Source organism: Apostichopus japonicus, chromosome 14, assembly GCF_037975245.1.
Source record: "Apostichopus japonicus isolate 1M-3 chromosome 14, ASM3797524v1, whole genome shotgun sequence".
Lineage (NCBI taxonomy): Eukaryota > Metazoa > Echinodermata > Holothuroidea > Aspidochirotida > Stichopodidae > Apostichopus > Apostichopus japonicus.
Window position 1 is genome coordinate 11,843,809 of NC_092574.1, and position 24,376 is coordinate 11,868,184.

General features: G+C 36.4%; 4 protein-coding genes across 5 annotated transcripts in view; 2 read left to right on the forward strand and 2 right to left on the reverse strand.

Moving 5' to 3' along the window:
* Positions 1–40: 40 nt before the first annotated feature.
* LOC139980272 (uncharacterized) lies at positions 41–8,763 on the forward strand. Its single transcript, XM_071991819.1, has 6 exons — positions 41–977; positions 2,624–2,719; positions 6,174–6,250; positions 6,825–7,539; positions 8,100–8,192; positions 8,584–8,763. Exons 1-4 carry the CDS (start codon positions 938–940, stop codon positions 6,927–6,929), a joined length of 318 nt encoding a protein of 105 aa, XP_071847920.1. The 5' UTR covers positions 41–937; the 3' UTR covers positions 6,930–7,539; positions 8,100–8,192; positions 8,584–8,763.
* LOC139980273 (small ubiquitin-related modifier 3-like) lies at positions 6,461–11,614 on the reverse strand. Its single transcript, XM_071991820.1, has 4 exons — positions 11,571–11,614; positions 10,090–10,137; positions 9,506–9,583; positions 6,461–6,831 (listed from the first exon to the last, which is right to left on the reverse strand). The coding sequence occupies exons 1-4, from the start codon at positions 11,586–11,588 to the stop codon at positions 6,697–6,699; spliced, it is 279 nt and encodes a 92-aa protein (XP_071847921.1). The 5' UTR covers positions 11,589–11,614; the 3' UTR covers positions 6,461–6,696.
* On the forward strand, positions 11,615–15,465 carry LOC139980271 (uncharacterized). The gene is made up of 4 exons (XM_071991818.1): positions 11,615–12,212; positions 13,040–13,209; positions 13,872–14,029; positions 15,352–15,465. The coding sequence occupies exons 2-4, from the start codon at positions 13,123–13,125 to the stop codon at positions 15,425–15,427; spliced, it is 321 nt and encodes a 106-aa protein (XP_071847919.1). The 5' UTR covers positions 11,615–12,212; positions 13,040–13,122; the 3' UTR covers positions 15,428–15,465.
* Positions 15,466–21,693: 6,228 nt separating this feature from the next.
* LOC139980266 (complement C3-like) overlaps positions 21,694–24,376 on the reverse strand; it is a 47,225-nt gene continuing 44,542 nt past the window's right edge. For both annotated transcript variants that reach the window (XM_071991805.1, XM_071991806.1), the window contains exons 36-38: positions 24,208–24,291; positions 23,047–23,197; positions 21,694–22,033 (exon numbers count right to left, since the gene is read on the reverse strand). In XM_071991805.1, coding sequence (XP_071847906.1) covers positions 21,928–22,033; positions 23,047–23,197; positions 24,208–24,291 — 341 coding nt within the window. In that variant the 3' untranslated portion in view covers positions 21,694–21,927. The remainder of the gene's footprint in view (positions 22,034–23,046; positions 23,198–24,207; positions 24,292–24,376) is intronic.

Below are 24,376 nucleotides of genomic sequence, written 5' to 3' on the forward strand. Positions count from 1 at the left end.
TGATAAAACAGATAAGTTAAGTCCAGCCGGCACCCCCCCCCCCTCCCCTCCGCTGAGAGAGTGTCACACAAACTGACCCGTATGCAGTTTTTGGACCCAGAAGGTTCGAATGATTGATTATATAGCTTCAAATTGTTATCAATAAATCTGCTCACTAAATTTTACACCGTAGAGCATCTCTGGCGGGCCGGACGCAACCCTGCGTTGGGCCGGACTGTGGCCCGCGGGCCGTAGGTTGGACATGCAACCCTGGTATATACGGTACTGTTCATATTTTTGTCACTATGTTTTGATGCCCCTTTTCCGACTTTGTATGCTTTACGTTCTCTTTCCTATGCATAAACTGCTCGTTTACTGTCTAACTTTCAACCATCGACGTACTGTATACTCATTTTGTAACTCAAAGCCTCTGGGAATATTCGCCCGGTTGCGATTTTTTTTCCTCCAAAACTGAACGGACCACTGACATTTCCTCGATTCTGATTGGCTGATCAAAATCGGAACGGTAGTCTGCGTTTATCAATGAATCCGAAGTGATCCTTAGGGCATGGGTTCGAGTCCTATTTAGGTGGTAGGCCTATTTTTAATTATATATTCTTTATTTATTTTTTCTCCAATTCTTTTTCTTCCCATGTTTCTTCCCATTTTTATTTTATATGATCATTTTCAAATTTTAACCGAGTTACCACCTTCTATGCAAAAAGTTATAAATAAATCAGTTACAACCGATTATACTGTGTACAGCAAAGCAAAGCAAACAGCGTTCCATAACAGCTTGTGGCCTTCCTTTACTATTGGCCGAAGTCAGCTGGCGCTGGATATTTAAATCTAGCAATCTTCAAATTAAAAGCTACATATCAGCCGCGACAAGTAGAGTTCGAATTACGAACAAATATTGACATCGGCTGGCAGTTCGTAAGGTTATCATCTCTACATTATGTCCTTTCCAAAAGCTAAGAGATTTCTAGAAGTTAAAGGTAATGATAGATCACGAAAAGTCGAAATTTGTAGCCATAACACAAACCGATGATAGGCACAGGCTAAGCCTAACGCTAGTAAAACCTTTGCCTAACGCTAGTAAAACCTTTGACCGACATTTACTCTTCGCAACTACGCCGAAACCCACACATTAACAGTAGCCTACTTTGAGGCTAATAAAAAGCAAGACTAAGCCTAGGCTAGCTGTAGTAGTGGGCTAGTAGTAGTACTACTTAGTAGTATTTTGTTAGGATTATCGCAACTTCTCGATGCTAAGCAAACTTACTTTTAAATTAAAGCCTAGGCCTAGGTAAATGATAATATCTTTGGACTTTAAGACTAGGCTACAGTCATATGATTTCACAATTCCTTTGATCAAATTCAGCAAAGGGCATTGCTGTGAAGTTTCAACTTTAGTTTAGGCATAGTGCTAGAGCTTGGATGCTATGTAAGTGAACAGTAATAACATGTATAGGCATAGGCTAAGCCTAGAATAACCAAAATTTCGATTTCCCTTAGGCCTAGGCCTATGCAGTTTTTATACAATTTATTGTCAGATTGTATAAACAAGTTTTCTACCCTTTTAAAAAGTACCTTACATTATTGATTTATATATCATGTTCGTATGTATTTTACTGTAAAGCGCCTTAGAACAAATTCTGATTGGATAAGGCGCTATAGAAATTTTTATAAAATAAAATAAATAAATAAAATACATGGTCGTGGCTATTCTTACGACTAGTCATAACAATTATTTATAAACTATTCTTACGACAAAGGCGAATTCAAGAGCAGTAAAGTAAATAAAGCAACTGCACATGTAGTATGGTAACCCTAACCCTAAACATAACCCTAAACCTCAATCCTAACCGAAAATTATTGTTACTCCTCGTCGTAAGAATAGTACTCCTGGTCATAAAAGTAGCAACTGCGCATGCGTAGTCGGAAATTATTCTTACGACTAGTCGCAAGAATAGCCACTTTGATACTACATTCATACTACTGTACATTATAGGCTAGGCCAGGCTATGTAGCAACTGTCTTCATGTGAGTTCTCATAGATGCAGAAATCATCTAAATTTCATAGAAATTGATATGTGGTTGCTTTATTAGTTGCAGTTTAGGCTAGACCTAACCGGTTCCAGTGCCATTCCGCCATTGGTACTGTACATACCGCCATACCATCCCGCCATAAGTTTCGATCCTTTATGCCATGGCGGAAAGGATCGAGATATATGACAGAAAGCTACAATTTCTCATTTTTACACAGGAATGTATATTTCGGTGAAACTTTCATTGATTTTCGTAGAAGGATAGGTACACCGTCTTCAAATGAAATGGTTCACTGGATAGACTTTAATTGTAGTTAAGACAAGATTGAGAATAGATCTATAGTCTTTAACGTACAGGTTGAATGAATAGTTTTAATTGAAAGTTTGTAAGAGTCAATACACTGTCTTCAAATATCATTAAACTGCAGAATGAAGAAATTGACTGACAGCTGACAGTCTTACTGACCAGTGTGAATAGCGAGTAACCAGTTGTGATTGTAGGCCTATTTTGAAAGGAGATGTAAAATATATAATATATTGTACACCTTCCTAAGCAGCCCTGATATTCAACAATTGGTTCTGTTTGTTTGTAGATACAACCCCTGCCCCAGACCAGTACAATGTCAGTGCATCAGCTAAGCCACAGGGTGTGGCTTTGCCAACTACTGAGAGATTCAAGGAGCCAAAAGGTACAGTTTACACCTAAGGCTTCTGGGCAGGGATGCACCACATGCCCTCTCGGGCAACCAGAAATTTGTTTCTTTCAAGCTTAAAACTTAAGTTCCAGGTTGTTCACCTATGGCAGACTTATACAGTATGTGGTGGAAGGCGAGGCTTTAACTGGGTGCGTGTACGGGAAGTACACTGATTGTGCAGTACCTACTGTAGCTGCCTACCTTAGTAGACCTGCAGTAGATTCTAGTACAGGGCAGGTCCAAGCTATTTGCACTGTGACGTACGGGACATTTCAGAGACTTAAATGTGTCTAAAAGTTATAAAATATCTATTTTCCAGAAACTTTTTCAGCTTTTCATATTTGTTATTGCTGCTACTTTATTACAAACTCATGAAGATTTCCTACACTTGCTTTAATTAGGTCCCATCTTAATTAATGTACAGTGTGACGTACGGGACCAGAGAATTTTGTGTTTTTTCTTACTAAAGAGCAAAGCTGAAATCCCTATGAAATTAGGAGGGCAGTGATCAAGCTGTTTTAACTAGTGAATAGCCTAACCTTCCAAGGGCTAAACTGTAACAAATTAGAAAAAAATATGAAGCCATTCCAGTTCAGTGATTACACAAATGAAAATTGTCGTGTGACGTACGGGACATGTGACGTACGAGACAATTTGTCCAAATAACAATTGACTATGAAAACTCATAGTTTTATTCCTGAATATACCATAACAAGCTGATTTCTACATAAAAACATTCATTTGGATATGCCAGAACAATGTCATTGGTAATTTAATGCCATATTTCCTTCTTTCGGGGATCGAAAAGAGCAGTGACTGTACTTGTGAGATCATTCCACTACATAAAACATGGAATGCGTAAAGTATAAATCTACTCTACACATTCATCAAATACTCATAACATCAATTTTAGCTTTGATAGACCACAAATGATCCAAGATGCAAAGTTTTGATGCAAAACTGTTTCGGTATATACTGTACAACACTGTATCATACTCCCTACTATTGACTCTCAAGTTGAAATATGATCCATCCCATTCAAAACATACCAAAATGTCCACAGTAACATCCACATAATGTCCATCTATGAAACTAGTACAACAGAGAAAACTCTATAAACCTAATACTGGTTACCAGACCAAATACTCATAACATCAATTCTAGCTTTGTTAGACCACAAATGATTCAAGATGCAAAGTTTTGATGCAAAACTGTTTCGGTATATACTGTACAACACTGAATCATACTCCCCGCTTATGACCCTGAAGTTGAAATATGATCCATCCCATTCAATACATACCAAAATGTCCACAGTAACATCCACATAATGTCCATCTATGAAACTAGTACAACAAAGAAAAATCTATAGACCTAATACTGGTTACCAGACCAAATACTCATAACATCAATTCTAGCTTTGTTAGACCACAAATGATTCAAGATGCAAGTTTTGGTGCAAAACTGTTTCCGGTATATTCTGTACAACACTGTATCATACTCCCCACTATTGACCCTCAAGTTGAAATATGATCCATCCCATTCAAAACATACCAAAATGTCCACAGTAACGTCCACGTAATGTCCATCTATGAAACTAGTACAACAAAGAAAATTCTATAGACCTAATACTGGTTACCAGACCAAATACTCATAACATCAATTCTAGCTTTGTTAGACCACAAATGATTCAAGATGCAAAGTTTTGGTGCAAAACTGTTTTGGTATACTGTATATACTGTACAACACTGTATCATACTCCCCACTATTGACCCTCAAGTTGAAATATGATCCATCCCATTCAAAACATATCAAAATGTCCACAGTAAGGTCCACATAATGTCCATCTATGAAACTCGTACAACAAAGAAAACTCTATAGACCTAATACTGGTTACCAGACCAAATACTCATTCAATGTCAATGTTGAATAGCATTGTAGATGATTCTGTATCCCCCCCACACACACACAATTGACTTCCGATAGTATATTGAACAACACCTGGCCGTTGGTGGTCATCAGTCAATGGTTTATTTGAAGCCATGTTGTGCTCTTCAGGCATGCAGGGATTATAAGTTGCAACTACCATCTTTCAACAAAATAAATTTGTAAGCATTGGAAGGTTTCCAGTAAAGGTCCCCATTGGAGCCCATGCATGTTTATTATGTATAAATACAGGGTTTCCCCCACACTATGTCCCGTACGTCACATTTTGTCCCGTACGTCACATTTTTAATTTTGATAATTAGATTTGCTGTGAATATTTTTTTCAATTTTTTTGGGATGGATTTTGTTGAACAATGTTCTTAATTAGATCTTTACAGAATATCACCAAAAAAAAATTGTTCGTCCATATCAAAACTTGAAAAAAAGTGCTGAAAATTGTGACGTATGGGACATCAGTATTTGGACACTAGCTAATTAGCATATTTAATTGATGAAGCCCTAAACATATGTCAAAATTATTGGAAGGAATGTTGTATCATGTCCCACATAACTTATATTCAATAAGTTCATATTGCTGGCAGGGAAATAGTATTCCAAATGTCCCGTACGTCACACTGCAATTTGAATTTATGCAAATTAGTCGGCTGTAATTGTTCGAATAGGCAAAACAATTAAAAAAAATTATGAAAATCTGAAACTTCAATAATTCAGCTTTAACATGACACCAAATTTAGGGTGCTTCAGTAAAGTTTGAAATTTGGCTTCTAGGGATACAATAGCTTGGACCTGCCCTACAGTGCCTATTCGTGATGAAAGCTTTCAAATATTAAATTACATTGAACATTTCCCTTACATTATGTTACTGAAGCAATGAAACATGTTAATGTGTTGTTTGTGTTTTTGGTGGAAGGCGAGGCTTATCTAGGTGCTTGTACACTGATTGTGCAGTACCTACTGTAGCTGCCTACCTTAGTAGACCTGCAGTAGATTCTAGTACAGTGCCTATTAGTGATGAAAGCTTTCAAATATTAAATTACATTGAACATTTCCCTTACATCTACAGTATAGTTTCTGTAGTATGTTACTGAAGCAATGAAACATGTTCATGTGTTTTTTGTGGCCTTTGATTATATATTGTACATAGTGTTTGTTACTGGAGCCATGAAACATGTTTCTTGTGGCCTTTGGTAATATATATGCGAATAATATAGTGTTTGTTACTGGAGCAATGAAACATGTTATAAGTTTCTTGTGGCCTTTGGTAATATTTTGTATGGGAATAATATAGTGTTCAAGTTGTTGTTCCGCAGCTATGTAGGCTCTGAAATTTGTCTCAGTTTAATTACTTGATCGGTTCTTGTATTACACATGTATATCCACACTTACATAGCAACTTGATCGACTGGCATCTTTGCGATGCAGTACTGGTCCGATACATTTTCCTTGTATACTTTGTCCACACAGTGTGCCTGTTAAATACTGTTTATTCTCATTTTCTCTTTAGATCTGGCACCAAAGTCTCTTAACAACACGTTGTTGTTCATGTCACCTTTAAGAAAAGTATCATCTACTGAGTCTCTCGTAAGTGAAGCATACATCAAATAATGCATTGTCACACAACTTTGGATGTTTTTCTTAATGAATTTGTTTAACACAGCCAGGTTCTCTACTTACTCTATCAGGAGAGGCATGAAAGCTCTTCCCAAAATAGCAAAGTAGTTTCTTATAGAAAAGTAGTTTCTTTCTGCTTATTTAAGTGTAATTATTTACCCTCATTTTAGTTCAATAGCCGTTTCTGATGTGCCCATCGATGTGGAGTGGCATGATAAAAGAAGCACAAGTCCTATCTAGATATCTTTATCATCTTATATATGAACTAATATATATAAAAAATAAATTACTGCTGATAACTTACTATTAATGTCAGTTTAGAGGTGACAGAACTTTGGCAATGGGAGGGGGGAGGAGAAGGATCATGTGTGTCTTACTTTCTATGCCACTCCATGGTCTGACTGACATTCTAGTTTTTAAAAAGTGAGCAGTAGAGATAAATGAGAATTGTGATTATTACTGACAATTGATGTCAGAGCTGATGTAAGACTGCTGTTGTTGAAATGTCTGGATTTTGGAACATGCATCTTCATTTGCTCCACAGCCTCCATCTGGAAGTACACAAACAAAGAGGAGAGTTTCTCGCAGTCAATATGACAGAAGACTCAAGGAACTGGAATCAGAGGTTAGAAGAAAACTTGTCAAATAAGTTTGTTACCTGGTGGTAAAATGTATTTCAGAATTCAATTAACATCTAGAACAAAGTGAACAAGTTTGCAAAGTTCCTTTGTTGTTAATATTTCCAACACATTCACTTTAGATTGATTTTGTCCATTTCTGCAGAAATTTGATAACATTTAGTGGGTAACTTCCTACTTCTAGTACTACGGAAAATCATAAAACCAAGTTCTCCGTCTATATATACTCCAAACTTATTGCAGTACAGGTTTTAAATCATAGATATACATGTGGCAAAATGTTTAGTATTCTCTACATTTTCAATCTTAATCATTTATCTCTGATGACCATGATTCAATTGTTGTGGTATATTTGAAGAGCTAGATCTTTGTGGATTATGTTACGTAAACAACATGATCTTGGTGTACACTTTATTTTCCTTGCTTTGAAAAGTACAAAGATTGGTCAAATACCAGGCTTACTTGGATCGTCAACGGCAGCAAGAGAAAGATGAAGTTACAAGACTGGAGGGTAATCTTCAGAGAACACTAAAAGAAAAGACTGAAATACACGCAACTCTGGCCAAAACCGAGAAACAACTGCTTGACACTACCAAAGCAAGAGACACCCTGAAAGCTAAGGTAACAGATTATACCTTTAGCGATAGAAACTAACATCTATAGTCTAGAATCTAGACTATAGATGTATCAATACTTCTAGACTCCTACATGTTAGGCATTTGTTCATTTAAAAATGCAGAAAGGTAGATAATCCGAAAACTGTAATAGCTAGAGAAACATTTCTTGCACTTGGAATGTTCCTGTTTTTGTTGGAACTAAGCATTTCCAGACTAAACTTTTTGCTTCATCTCATCCTTTAAAAGTGATCTTGTAAGTTAACTTTTGCAATTACAACTTCCTTTACTTTACGATGTACAGAATGTGTGCTTGGTATACAGCGCCTACTGAAAAGTGGCCTATATTTATTACACAAAACTGTTCAGGCTGTGACATTCGGCTGTAACTAATGCAATATGCCCCCTTTAACTGTTTGGCTTTAGAGAATTTACAATTACACTGAACATGAAGAAAACAACCTGTGTAACAACTCATGTAGACTAATTCCAACTTTCCAAGTGAAGATTGAAGATTAGTAACCATGAGTTCACTGAATGATACAAATCCATCTCTTTCTTTTACAGCTGGAAGGAATAGAAATATCTCAGAAGCGACATGACGGCCAGCAAAACAAAGAAATGCACCTACTGCAGGACCAGCTGCAGAGTAAAACTGAGGTCAGTTATAAACCCTAATAAATAATGTCTGTTTTAACATCCTTTCCTAACATGCTACTTTCTGACATGCTGGGTAACATATATATATATATATATATATATATATATATATATATATATATATATATATATATATTATGTGTGTGTGACCCATTTTGCAGTTTTTGGACTCATCAGGCAAAGGTAGGAATCTGACCTCAGACCTTTGTGTCACAGACTGGACCACAGTGAGTGTACTGGTGTGTGAATGCGTATGAACTGGCTTCCTATCAACAAGATTAGTACAGTCAGTTTCTGAAGTAAATAGAGCATTTGTACCAATATTCTGAGATGATACACTAAGGTTCATTGACTTTGGATATACTTTAACATATTTCTAATACTTTTCTAGGAGCTACAGAGACTGGAAACGCAGATGGGCTGTAAAGTGAAATCTCTGGAAGTAGACATTATCTCTTTGAAGTCGCAGATTCAGTCGTTGGAGGAAGACAGAACGGTTTTGGGTAATTGATTTCTTTTTGTCTCACATTAAAGGACCTGTACTGTACTTGAACCTCAAGTTTTACCTTCATGGAAGTGATTTCAGGAAACATTGCGACCTTTACAATCTTTGCAGGTCCCGAGTTGTATGCCTTGGGCACTGTGCCATGTAGATGAAAAACACACACATACACACACACACACACGCACACACGCACACACACACACATACACACACACACACACAGAGCCCCAGGTAACCGTAGTGACCAGAAAATACCGGAAACTGTATCAACAATATCTATTCAGGCAGACGAACTCCTTTCGCATATAAAATGGATACATCAAAATGTTTATTGGCAGCAAGTAGAGTCAGACTGATGAAACAGATCATCCAAAATTAGGAAGAAAAAGACAGACCAATACCATAACGGCTTCACTGTTGCTTGTTTGTTTTATAATCCATCTTGTAAACTTGAAGGAAGTCGAATTGATCCTTAAAGTACGTTCACGCTGTCAGGGTCTCAATAGGGATATGTTTTTTTTTCCGGGTTCAAGCACTTTGAGCAGTCTGGGACTTATGTTGACTAACGTGATTTCAATCACTCTTTTTACGCCTGACGAAGGACCAGGGTGTCCGAAAATTTGTGTAGCGTGTAACTATTTCTATTCTATTCTAAATATTATATTGGATTTAAAGGCATTACATGTTATCCTCTTCATTATATATATATATATATATATATATATATATATATATATATATATATATATATATATATATATATATATATATATGGCTAGGTAGACTAAAAACGATCCTGCTTTCATACCTGCTTATCACAGTATGCTTTCTTCAGCTTCCTCAAGGGTGTTGACCTTTTGATTTTAAATTGAACGGTTGAACCTTCCTGCAAGAAAAAATATATAAGATGGTGTTGGTAAACTAATTATCTCTCACAACATCCACTCGTACACAGGAAATTCTACTGTTTAGTATACATTAGTGATGGGAACGAGTACCAGGGGACCGACCGAAAAGAAATTACTAACCAGTACACAGTAGTACATAGTGCAAGTATGATATCGTGGAGTCGTACTTTAAAGGTACCAAAACTGTCTTGTAAGAAATTGTAAATTGTCTTGCATCAAATTGCTTAATTTGAGCAATTAAATACAAGTATATCCCCACAAATGCTTCAAGGAATTCAATCACTCAAATCCCATTTTCACGAGTGCTGTGGTTGATGTCATTACCTCATGATGTCAGCTTTGCATAAGTTGTATTAGATATAGCTAAATAATAACTAAAATGAGTCAAACGTTGGAATGATCAGCAGGCAAATGGTTTGACAAGCTACAGTAAATGATGTTATGTTATTACATGTCTTTAATACAAAGAAAGATTGATACTCACAGAACCAATTACCCTCAGGGTGATGTGTTCTGATTCATCTTTCACATCCTACAGACAAAAAAAAACAAATTGGAGAAAGTAACATTTTTGACAAAAAAGTCAGAAAAAATTATATACGCAGGTTATATGTACGCCTAGCTCACGTATGATAAATTGCAGTGCGGTATGAGTCCGGGAACTATTGGTTCACAAAATATACTGTCATACCAGAACTTAAATTCATCACAGGGCAATGCTTAGGGCGATACAAATACAAAAAATGATATGACCGAAAGGACTGAACCCCATTTTCCACTAAACAATTCCATTTAAAGTTGAAGGGTTGGGCGTTATTTGTTATGTCAGTTCTGTGTGCCGTGTACCAGTGTCTTTCCATAAGAATCCAAAGATCATTAAAGGGCTCGAGTAGTGAGAGATGGTTAAGGAACTAGTCTGTAGAATACTTTACATTAAGTACCTTAGAAGGAGAGAAAACACTTCATGTCAGATACAAAAAAAAAGGAAGAAAAAAAAAAGAAAACATTAGTATTACTCTAAAACGGAGAGACAATACTCCATTACTCTTTCGGCCATGGCGGAAAGGTACATTTAAGGTATGGATTTGACCTTGGTGTACAGGAATGTATCAGGGAAGCTTTCTCTGATAAGGAAAGTATACACTGCTTCAAATGTGAAGGTTCGCTGGATAGCCTGAATTGTAGTTAAGACAATATTGGGGAGTTGATGCACTGTACATGATGATTGAATAGTTTGAATTGTAAGTTCATAAGTGTTGATACATGATTGTCTTCAAATATATAATAGTTAGTTGAATAAATCGAATTAAATAAGGCTGATAGTTTATTAAAAAGTACGATTCTGATTGTAGGTTTAAATGACTGATTTTGTGGATTTTTCGGGGCTTGGTATAGTTCATATACAAATTAATGGCTGAATGGCACATTTTCTATGGCGAAAATAGCACATTTTCTATGGCGGAAAGTACCGATGGAGGAATGACACGTCCCCCGCCTATAGTAGTACAGGCAAAACAGTTGTAAATTGCTCAATCATTGATGTTATGTGCCTACTTTCGTGAATTCATTTAGGCCTACGTTACTATGTCTGTGTCTAGATAATAACCTTGCGTTTGGAGAAAATTCATTTCAGTTCAACTTATATTTCCGAAAGGCATGGAATCGAGGTTATTGTTCTGGAAATGCTTATTTCGATTCGCGAATTTCGGATCGCTGCTGTGTGCATGTTGTAACGCTAGGCCCGTGTTCCTACCGTTGGGCATGTTCGAGCCCAACGGCCGGTTATAGACTTCCTAGCCTAGGCCTATATCATTGTGACTAATCGGTTAGGCCTAGCCTAACTTTTGTTAGCTTTGTTTACAAGGAACAAAAAAATATTGTTCTCGATGTTTGGTGCAGGAGTTAGACTCATATATCACATTGGGTGGTGAACTCCTCAACAGCACATGCATGGTGATACATTACCTTTTTCTGCTCAGACATTTTGACAGGATAGATGAAATAAACGCCGGTGTAGCAGTACAAACTGTCGCAAATATTCCATATTCAGTATAAACTGTCCCAGTCCCACTGGGACAGTTTATACTGAATTTACCAGTACATTTAGTCTCCCGGACCTTTTGTACAAGGCCAGTTGGTACAGACTGTCTCCCAGGACAGTTTATGCTATGATGAAACGAGGGGGGACATTATTTGTTGGTCGCATATTTGGTTGTAAATTGTGTCCCCCTGAACACTACGTCCGCATTAGCATGTACGTTCGAGTAGCAAAAATTTAATTAGTAATGGACTATGGCAGTATCCGTATTTTTAGCAAACTGTCGTATTTCGGCTTCCGTATATTTAGCAGTAAAGTCGTGCGACAACTAAAAATGGAAAAGCTAACAGAAAACGTGAGACAAATTGCAGATATTCTAAGAGATGAGAGCTATCCAAGTGGGTTTACAAGAATAAAACAGAGAAGGATCTTACGGAGACAAAGTCAGTCTTTCAGACTGGCTGAAAATGGAACTCTTGCATACCGAAAATAAAGGAAAGTTTTGCTATCTAGGGCTTCTCAACTCGCCCAAATCGAGGCAGCTCATACTGACTAGTGACATCTATAAGGTAATGTCTGTAACTTACAGTATAGGATACACGATATGGTATTGGTTGTTAAATGGCGAACGGCCATTCCACAGTTAAACTATAACCAGGCCTCTAGGACTGATTGGTGCACAAATCATGATATTCTTTTACCACGTTTGGTTAGTTGTAAAAACTCATTCGCAAAAGTCAAGCAATTGCTTATGCAACATTATAATCAGTTGTATGCTTGAGCAAAGTTGTAAGTGCATGAACAAAGTTGTTAGGGCCCATTTCTTTTCGTTTTGTTTACCCAATTGTCTTAACAAATTTTTGTGAAAATTATTATAAATTTCTACCTTTTATCGCCCTGCCTATCATAAAAGATAACAACAGATCACTAACGCTTACAGAGCTAGTCTGGTTTGCATGCATGGGACACTATAAAATGCTATTATTGGACTATAGCATATAGCCTAGCCTACTTCTAGAGGAAAGTGGCACTAATACTGTACATAACAAATTCACGTTCATTAATTTTGGTTGGTAAGAACAGATATTGAAGGCCTGATAGTACTTTTTTAGGTGTGGCATATTCTCTACATGCCAAGCCTCACTGCAGAAGAAAACTCCTTAAATATCTATAGACCCAAATAGTGGCCATGCAATATGTACAATAATGGGAATATTCCATTTCAAACATCGATATAGAGTTGTAATTCAATTTTAAGGCACTTCAGCTAGAACTACCAATCCTGCAGCCCATATATTTGTGTGTGTGTGTGTGTGTGTGTTTTTTTTTTTTTGGGGGGGGGTGGGCAAAAAAACATGATATCTCCTTGATCATGAATTTTCTTATCTCTTTGAAGGTGTTCATCTTTGCATAGATAAACCAGACAACAGACTATGTCTAGATTCTATTGGAAAACTATCAACGTTGATGTAACAAGTTATGTTCAACAGGATGTCAAAGCGTCATTGTCCTGTAGACCTACGAACAAGTCTCCATAGCATTCCTGTAACTGGATTATGGAAACAGGTAAATTCTCAATCTGTTTTAATTGCACAAGATGTCCGCAGTATGCAGTGAAGGTTTGGTATAGTTAATGTCACTCTTTCTGGACAAATTCAACATTTACAAGTTTAAAGGTAGTCTGTATTGGCCCTAAATTTTGGCCACTTTAATTGCTAAAAGTTTTCAAAAAGTACTTTCCAAGGGGTAATAACTCTTTAAATTGTGCTCAGACATTCTAAATGATGACACGAGATATTGAATGTCCCAGTGAGGTAAATTTCCTCCAGGGAAATAAACATACTTAAAGAATTTTGTCCATAGTGAAAATTTGGCATATTTAAGGCCTATACAGCATACCTTTAAGCCACACTCTGGCCTAACTGCAGAGCAACCATCAATATAGGAATATAACTGTAAGTTGCAAAAAGTGGCGTATCATTTTTCTGGTTTAGTGGTTGAAGAGATTGTAAATGGTACAGTATGGTGTAAGTTACATTTTCATGTTTGCAAGGTAAAAATAATTGGCCTAAATCCACCAACACCCTGTTTCGATCAGATATCCCACTGTTTTTATCTAGATCTCTGTACAGAATGAAGCAATGGAATAGAACAACAGTCAAGGCAAAGCCTGCAACTTGTAATTGTTTTTGAAATTAGCACCTAAATGCTGTCTTCTTTCTTAACAGGTTGGTGTAGATCTTATTGGTCCTCTACCAGTGACAGCTGCCAAGCAACTGTACATCATAACACTGTCTGACTTCTATTCAAAGTGGCCTGAGACTAAGGCAGTGCCTGAAAAGACTGCAGCATCGACTTCTTATTGCATTACTGATGTGATGATGAGGTAAGCATGTCTTAAAAAGTGAATAATTTTCTGTAGTTAGTTCCAATATGAATGGCATCATATCTGTTATTTGTACCATGCAAATAACTTGTAGTGCATGGCAGAATGCTGTGTTTGAGTATAAATTATTTCCCAATAGGTATTAAGCATACAGAAAGATCACGAAGGTAGGTGAGAACAGAGAAAGTGTACTGTAAATCTTTGCAGGTTAAGTCCCCATTAACAAGTTTATATGTACATAGTTTTTGTTCCTATATTTACTTGCAAAGTTTCCACCTCTGGTTCTTAAGTAGCATATAGCCTGACAATTGTCGTCATTTGATTACATCCCCAAAAAGTGATTTTGGCTGGACATGTTTCACTGCAGCAGACACAGTTTATTTGTTCAAACAAATGATGAGTAAATAATTAAGACCACATTCCACAGCTAGACACCACCTATTGTGTGTTGTTTTTCAAAAAGGTGTTGGACAGTTTGATATTGTAACCACAGGGAACTTTTCTGTTTAGAAAGTGTGAACTTATTACCACTTGGCTGTTTTGACAGGAATTTCGACAAGATAAGAGAGATAATGTATCAACTGAGTTTTGGTACCATTTCTCTGTTAGGTCCGTTGTGGAAAATTGCTAAATGTGTTTGTGTGTGTGGTGGGGGATATTTCCTGAAACCTGGGAGAGGGACCCCTTTTTCTTTGGCAAAATAAGGCAATGTTTAGGTCTCTTGATGCAAAATGATGTATAATAGTACATTTTACTATAATAATGGTAAGCTAGCATTATTTGTTTTTGCATTTGGGTCATACAGAGGGTGTTTTGAACCCCCCATGGATCCTGATTCAGGACAATTAATGTTTGATCGGCATTAAACAGTCATACCATGCACACATACATCAATAGAGCACCAAAAGGCATCAAATTTCTGTTGTATCCTAGCTTACTCTAATTTGATAAATTTCTGATATTAAATTTAATTAATATGCCCCAAAGTTGTATTGGCTCATGTGGTTAAAACTTTTCAGGTTTGGTAGTGAACTGTACAATATAGCGCCAAAATTATGACATGCAATCTCCAATTAATAAAATGGAGCCAGTAATCCCATAAACATGTAGGTGTCACAATAAAAGATCATCCAATTAACTCAATGCCTAAGCATAGTTCAGTTGTACACTATACAGTCTACACTTAACCAACATGGTGAATGTTAATTATCTTTGTAGTGGAGCTTACACATAACTTTTCAAGATGATAATTTATTTTATATATGACTTACAGTGTGGTATTCACTACTCATAATATTGCTTTCAACTTTTATTTTGCACAGATTTGGTTGTATTGATATCTCATCCCTGACCACCAATGGAGGGAGTATGCATGAGGTTAACAGAAGACATGTCTAGACGATTTTCTTAGCAGTTAAGTTGTTACCGACAATAATCTTGTCTTTCACTCTAACATATCATGAGAGAAAATTGCGTCGGCTGCTATACGTTTAAGCAAAGACAGGCCATTGACTTTTCACGCCAGTCGTAGTCGAAGGGATGTGACGCTCGAAATTCTTTATCACCTCATTACTTCATTAAATAACAAATAAGAAGGCGTGTTTCTTGGTTCTGGAAGTTGTGTTCAAGATAAGTTCTCATAGTAAAACATATAACCGACCATATTCTTCTTCCTGTTTTAACTTTTGCTGTTATGGATTTCTGTGTAAGTCTTAACGAAAAACCCATGAGAATCAGCTATTTTATTTGTAATTAACAATCAAGATTAAATTTTGACGGTATCAAGTTGCACATTAAAGCATTATATAGGTAATCCTACTGTTTGTGGAAAGCAGTTCAAGGGGGGAATTCTAATAGGGAAACTTCTGCATGGTTTTATTGAGGTCTTTACCAAACTCTAAAGAGGATGTTCTTCATGTGGATTATGAGAGTTTCAAGTACATATTGTTTGAAGAAGAGTGACAGTAGTATATCATTCTAATCAAGCAATACCTCCCTGCTTGAAGGATGCTCTAGAAAGCATGGATTATCTTTAGTTGCATCAGAGCTACAAAGGGAGAGTCATCATTCCAGTTAAATTTCCCCATGCAGGGGGTAGGAAGTGAGGGTGGGCACACAACATCAGAGGGACATTTTCTCATTCCACAACCACCACTCAATATGCTATAAACCGATACACACCGGCCATATCACTTAAATATGATGTATGATGTGTTAGTATGTTATCAATACTATTTATTGAGATTGTTAATTGTTAAACGTGCTATAAAAAGATATGGGATGCCATTTAAAAATAGCATGTACAGACAGTGCCCCCCCCCCCCAGGCTCCTACCTCCCAGATCCCATGTATAATCATTTTTCACTCTTTGCCCAGTCTGATATAGATTCAGAATATTGTGTTTGTGCATGACTATCAGCCAATTTCATGTTTTGATTTTTACTATATTAACTTTCTTTTAACAAACTTTTCTCTACAAGAATGACATATTTAAAGTGTGAGAAACATGATGAGACAAAAAATCTAGCATATTGCATCCTGCTCTGTCCTATTTGCTTTATTCTTTCCCTTGTTTGGCTTTGTTTTGTTTCCTGTATGTTTGCAGCTCTTTTGAAGAGGGTATCGTTCTAATATATCTTTTCTAATTTGAACCACTTTTGTCCAATAAGAAACATTCATAATAAGAAACAACGAACCTTTATCACTGGAATTGCCTGGAATGCCATTTGTCTATACAAATGAAAATTTGCTTCACGCATGGCCATCACAACGGGGCTTAGGGGGCAGGGGGTGGGGGAATGGCCCTCCACCTTGTTGAGAGGGAGAAAACCTTGACGATTGAGTGACAAAAATAAGGAAGGGTAAAAAAGTAAACAATAAAGTAGTAATGAAAGTCAATAAATAGGTGTCAAGCCCATATGGAGAGGGTTGGGGCAGTGTTGACATGTTCAAGGTCAGAGAAGTATCTAGTCCAGCTACTTCATGGTTGTTATTAGCAAACAAAAATATTTTGTAACTCATCACAGATAGGTCACAGACTTAAGAAGACCCCTCCCCAGGACACAAATTCGATAACTTACCATCCCAACTCCCCCCCCCCCTTATCCGTAACTTGAAAACACCCTCGGTTCCCGTCCTATAATGAGCTTTACGCAGGGATGAAATTTCATATTGCCTAGGCAACTCTCGTAGACCCATGAAGTACAGTTACCATACTTGCCAAAACTTACCCACTGTGTGTTAGGGAAATACGGCAACAATGAAGTTTGGACTCCTAAAGTTCGTAATATTTTACCTCTGCAATTATCATTTTTTGTTGTAGCTGTTGCATTCCCTATCCCGTACCCGCCCTCCGTTGGGAGGGGGGGAGTAAGGTTTATACTATCTCTCCCTCTGTAAAGATGACTATGAACGCAATGTAGTTGCCGAATACAACATGCAACATATACGGAGGATGAAATAGCAGCAATCACAACAAAAACATGATTAACATCTTCTACAGATGGAAGATTTGTTTCTTTTTCTTCTTCTTTTTTTCCCCTTTTATTTTTTGTTTTGCAGCAACGCACAACGTCTCATTTATTTCCTGTAACATTTAACTCTGATGTACGCATCTGCTCTAATTATTGATATAATGAACTCAATTGCCTTTTGAATGTCGAAATGCTTAAATTTTATGCGGGACAAAAGATGCTATGAAGTATTTGCGGACATTCTGTACCAGGACATTTCGTCCGGTGGGACTATATTTGCTGTGAGGGTGGGACACAATTTTCAGCAGATAATGTCCGACCGGACTAAATATGCTGGTACAAAGTGTCCGCGGAGACACTTTGTACAGGGGGACACTCTGTACTGTCACACCGGCGGTTGTTTGACTGCGTGCTGACTTCCCGCACTTCGTCTTCAGGGCATACACTAGCAAGTACCAATGCCGCTTCACATGCCATAGGTCGGATCCGATCTTCGCGGTGCTAGAGTATGGCGCGCCGTATGTATTACTTTATTTATGTTGTCGTCGCGGAGACTTAGGTAGTCATATTGAAGTGATCTTGATAAATCCATGTCGATTAGATTCATAGCATAAAACGCGAAATGTCATGTCAGATGCATGCTCTCTAATACGAATATGTAAGAAAGACGATAATCCAAGTTCAACGATGATATTCCAAGTTTTTCGAGCGATGATACAGGTTTATCGTTGAGGAACCTGGATTTTCGACCTGTAATGCAAGTTAGGTTTAGCGGTTGATACTACAGATTTTGCGACCGATAATCCAAGGTTTTCCATTGATAATGCAAATGTATATGGACGATAAACCTTCTTCCTTTCTTTTTATCCTAGCGACAATCCAGATTTATCTTTTCTGTTGAAAACCTAAGAGATAAATTTATTAGTATATAGATATTCCAGGTTAATCGTGTCGCTCATCCGGGTTTTTCGACCGAAAATAGGTTTATCACCAGATAATCTTAGATTATCAGTCGAAAGCCTGGATTTTTGACGTAAACCTGGATTTTCGATGAAAAGCTGGATTATCGGCAAAAACCGTTATGGACATCGTAATGCTGATATATTCGAGATATTCCAGGTTCATGGATTGGTAATCAAGGGTTTTAAACTGTAAACCGGGAACATTCATTATTAGGCATTTGGTCTGCCGCATACGAGTATCAAGCGTAATAGCTGTTCCTTCCATGGGATTCGTGATTCACATTTAAAAGGAAAGAGGACTGGGGTTGAGAATGAATTAGTTAGAATTCGTGCCCAGGCTATATATTGGGTGACTTATCCTTAAAAGTATCACAAATATACATCATGACACAAACACACTTACACACGCATGAGAGCCAAAAATACGCGACGCATCGTCAAATTGATAATAGAAATTTTTGTATATTTCTGAAACAAACAACTGTTGAACATTTAAACTATAACTGTACCAAGATTATCAGTTTAGGAGCATATTGCGCTTAAGTACCATTCCTGCATACCATTAATTATGACCCGTTAGCTGCTCAAGTTAAACATGCACCTAACATATTTTGCGCGAAAATCGTCTCGAATGTTACCAAATTTAGCAAAAGGATGAACGTTTTCGTCAGCAAAATGGCTAAGTATCTAACGATAAGTCATATAAACGTTATATGTATTACATATGCATTGTTCATGCATAAAGGTCACGTTGGGCTGCCTCAGTACTGCGCAATAAGTGTTTATTTTCGGAATTACTGACCACCCCTTATACTGTTCCAGTGTGCGAACGCCGTTTGATGCACACATCAGTCGCACATGTTCGGTTTATAGGTTTATAGGCTCCAGTTTGGTGACTACGGTTTGTCCTTAAGTTGCCAAATGGTTTCCGTTTGCTCCTTGAATCTCAAACATCGGTTGTTAAAACTTCTACCCAAATATGCTAGGTAACTCACACAATATTTGTCAGCCATATATAGTCCTGTTTTACTGCCTCATGATTTATCTAATCTCACAATCATATCGAGGTAATAAACGGATGATTTGGATTCACGAAGAGCAATGAAAAAGGAGGCAATATGTTTGTATCAATTCACCTAAATATTTGATTATACAATTTCACATGTAGTTTAGGCCACCTTGCTTAAAGTCTCTTAGTGAACCATTCACCTTGCAGTAGCTGTTGTATAGTGAAATCGTTATGACGATCTATTGTTTCATATCAAAGATTTATATGGTTAATGTTTATTTCCAGTTGCCATCGGAATTTGATTATGCGTAATATATCAATCAGAAACTAACATTGAAATATGTCATATTATTTCAGAGGTCTTTCTTAATTGTTTCATTGCAAGACGTTAGGTAAATAACACACCTCGTATTATGTTGACAAACTCCGGTGCAATTTTACTGTTTTAAAAACTTTCCTGCATTTAAATACAGAATTTGCCCCTACTTGATACTACAAGTCATAGTTTTACTTAATCAACATGATTAAAGTAAATCCAAACCCCTCTTTAATCGCATTCACCCTAGTTAATCCTTTCAATAATGTTTAGAGAACAAGTTACAAAACTGGTTTAAAAGGTGAGTTTTGATGTTGATCCACTTCCCCATATTAACCTGTCAGCCCATTCACTAGCTGTTGTGAGTTTCGTGTCAGATGACGTGGATTCAGCATTAAGTTGAAAATCTATACTTTTAAAGTAAATTTTATTTGTAAATATGTGAAATAATTAAGTATTTTTGTTAATTAATTAATGAGATGTCTTCTTTGTCGTCTATATGTAGACCTAATTCGTTTTAAGAGCCATCTAAAATAACAAAGACGCCTTTATATCATGAAAAGTTCATATTCGCGTATTTATTGTTATATAAATCGGCACATTTTAAATGTTTTTAATATCTTCGTCAACTTGCATTCTCAAAGAAGATTTTTAGTACATATTCTTATATTTAGTACATGATCATAGAACCATCCCCTAAGAGCGTATGTGCCCAAATGCTAAAGGATAGTTGCGACATATTGCTAATAATTTAAGTAAAGTGTAGCATAAGTTAATCTTCGTTAGCCGAAATAAAGATAAACTTCATATTGAAAAAGAAATGCGCTTCGTAAGAACACCAAAACATGCATACTTTGGTCTCGTTCTGCCAACACATACTTTCAATTGGTCGTTCTGCGTTCAACTTGACGGATAGGTACAGAGTGCGTCAAAACAACGGATGCTCCTCTTGCAGTTTTAGATATTACTCTGTTAAAATTCTTTTAATAATTGAAGTTAACTTCTGTAGTAATTAACGCGTCACATTCAGTTTCTAAATACGAAATCCGGCAGAGAGAAACAGATCGCTTAAATTGTTTAGGAAATGAAAACTTTTTAAAGATTCTTTTGAAGTCTTATTGTAACCTAATTGTGTATTGGACTTTTATACAGTACATAGGTTGTATTAGAGAACGTGTATGTATATACTTTTATGTAATATCTGGTGCGTTTGTTCATGCAGTATACATGCGTAAAGCTTAACCAGCTCGCTTCCAAGTATATAAGGGTAGAATTAACAGGAAAGCTACCAACTCATGTTAATCAGCATTCTTGAAGCATTCAGTGCAAGGCATACAGAATTTGCTATCTGCAGGTTAATTGTGACGAATGACGAGGAAAGATATGAGGATTGAGGCTTTCGGGGCGTTTGGGCCTTGATAGATACGGGGAAAGGAAATGTCGGTTCCTGCCTGGAATCATGGAAATTTATATTTACCCCTTTTGCAGTTTGTTTGAAAAAAAAAAGAAGCTCATAGAAAATAATTTTGAGAAACATTACTTTATTGTCAAAGACAAAGCTATATAACTATAGCACTGTTCATGAGATGTTTAGCCTACTACTACCACTTACACATTTAAAAAAGCTCGATTAATTAGTTTTCAAAAAATCATCGAATATCTACTTCAAACTAATAACTAGAAGTATAGTTAATTGATGGCGAATCACTTCATTAAAATTCTTTAGGATGTCTCTTGTTCCAAAGATTTCCACCTTCCGGTTGCAGTTTGCAATCTCGCTCATTGGTCCCAAAGTGATACATATCCTTAATTGACCTTTCTTCTCTTGATATATCCTATTCATGGGATCAAACAAACGACAAAACGACATATTGATTTATAGCATGGCGACATTGGCGACAAAACTGCAGATTATTTATTGAAAGCAATTCTCCGTTCTCTAGTTATAAGAGGAAAATACATAAAATGAAATCTAGGAAAGTTGTAAGACGTGCTACCCGGCTAAGTTTAACTCTAAAATTATGGATAAAAGTGATTGGAAAAATAGATTATTAATAGCAATACCAGCTGCCACATATTCTCTAAATAATTTTAATTCCAAGTTGCTGCTTCAGGAATTAAAATTCAACGCGTTTCAATTAGTTGCAGCCACTGTTACCATCGCGGATAGGTATTCGGACTTCCCTGTGATATTTATTTCTCCAACGTGTCATGATTGAATTGTTGTCAATGACGTAGCGATACCTACAGATAAATAAAAACAGAGGTTTAGACGGTTGGTGGTAGTATAATGAGATGTTGTGATACTGGACCTAAGCATTTGTACTATACACCCAATAAGTAGTGATTACCATCCACAAAAGTATATATATATATATGTATTGCAGACAACGCTTACATTTCTAACCAATTAGTGAGCTGTTGGCCTTAAAAATAACTGCAGACATGTTCGGCTAATTTTATTACTTTTGAAGCTAAAGGAAAGTTTTCTCTTCATGATATCAAAATCTCATGTCTTATTAAAGTAAAGCACGTAAAGATATAGCCATGTTACACTGAAAAAGAACCACTTGCGTACCAGCATTGAAGACCACACTGTATTCATATTATTCGTGGTAATTCTGGGAACAAGGCAATTTTCCTATGTGTGATATAACTGTTAGTCGAAATGTTACTATCATAAGCATTATATATAGTCTTATGACTTATTTCACAGAGTATCCCAGTGGTAGAAAGTACGACATGTAAGTTGTTATCTTATTATTACATATATGAAGATTTTGTTTGAAACACTAGACATTGTTGATGGTTACTTATTCCCACCAGACAAACTGTATACTTTACTCAAATACATTTATCACACGCCTATATCTTTTCTACTAAAATGTTAGCGGGTTGTCCTTGAAATGTTTCAAAAAAAGTTCACAATTAGACATCATAAATTCAACAGACAGACAAGATTAACTAGTATGGTATTTCCCTAATGTTGTGGTTCATTAATTAAGTAACATAATAAACTTACAATTTATACCAGTATTTTGTCCATTATGCCTGTCTATTTGCAAGAAAAGTAGCTACAAATATGCTGTTAAGAGACATGTCTTCGCAAATGTGTAAAACAAATTCAGTTTTGTCAACGGACAACCCATCTAATGAAATTCAAAGTTCGCCCCTTTCATCGTTATATATATATATGTTACAGTATTACGTAACATAACATATCATGTTATGCTTCGTTGGAATCTACATACACTTACCCTTTAACCGCACCATTCCCGTCTGGTTCTGTATACTCCAATGTATTACTGCCAATTAACAAGTACCGCCTAAGTCTTATATCGGGACAACGACAAGCTCTGCTGAGCCAGAACTCACGAGAGTCATGCATATGGACATCTCTTTCATCACCTTTGGAATCGAAAGAAAGGCTTGTAATTAGATATCGTTTTCTATGGAATACTGGAAACATCATACAAATGGCAGCATTAGTTTAAACCCTTGATGGTTGAAATGTATAAATAAATGTCTTCAAATATAAACAGAAAGTTAAGTTGGCGCACGTTTTGGACATCATGAGATATCGCAGAATTAATTTAAAGAAAATTGTGTTGATTCTGTGCAGCTTCGATACTGTTATAAAAACTAAAATCGGACAAATCGTAAATCGTACCAAAATCAGACAATTTCGATAGCAATAAGTGTAGCAAGTCAACACATGGGCTGCCATCGTTTATAACATCTGGTTTTTTGGTTCCTGTGCGATTAAAGTCTTCTTTTTAATCTTTTGTGCTTATTTAATGTTCTTGGTTTCCATTTAAGGCTATTGATGTCAAGACCACAACTATACTCACTGCTACGTGGAATCCATTACAATGTTCCCTAATTCTGACTGCAGATTGAAGTTTACAGAATGTTTGGTATCTGTCGGTTGTTTCGTACAGTATTTCTATAGTATAGTCGTTGCTGACTATTACAGAGGACCATCCAACAAACAACAAATTAATACGTTGAATGGCAGCGATTAGTAACCATATTATACCAGCAAGTCTATTTTTGAACTGTACAAATGGGGTTACCACGACTAGCATTTTATAACACAATATATATATAGCATTTATATTGTTGTAGTAATGTTGAAGTTCCTCCATAAATCCGTCTGCAAATGTCTTTTTAATACTGCATAAACATTCAAATTATTAATTGTCGGCACAGCGAGTGGTAAGTCATAGCCTTTATACTTTCTGGTTTATTTTCAAGTAATTCGACGTTTGAATAATGCTGTGTCCAAAAATGTCAAGGCAACGAAAGTTTCTCTTTCGAATGTAACTTAATTAGTGCTATCTAAAGATGTTCATTTGGTGAACGAAACTATATATTTCGTACTATTTTTAACGTATATTTCCTCCGTTTGTCATTACCTTTCTTAATTGGATGCAAAATAGTTGCGTTGACGACTTTGTATCCGTCTTCCTCTCGTATGTTCGTAACCTGCAAATGATAAACTAAACGAAGAAGAACAAAAGACATCGAAATATTATGAAAAAATATCTTGGACATGTTTTGAATAGACTGTAGGATAAACAAACA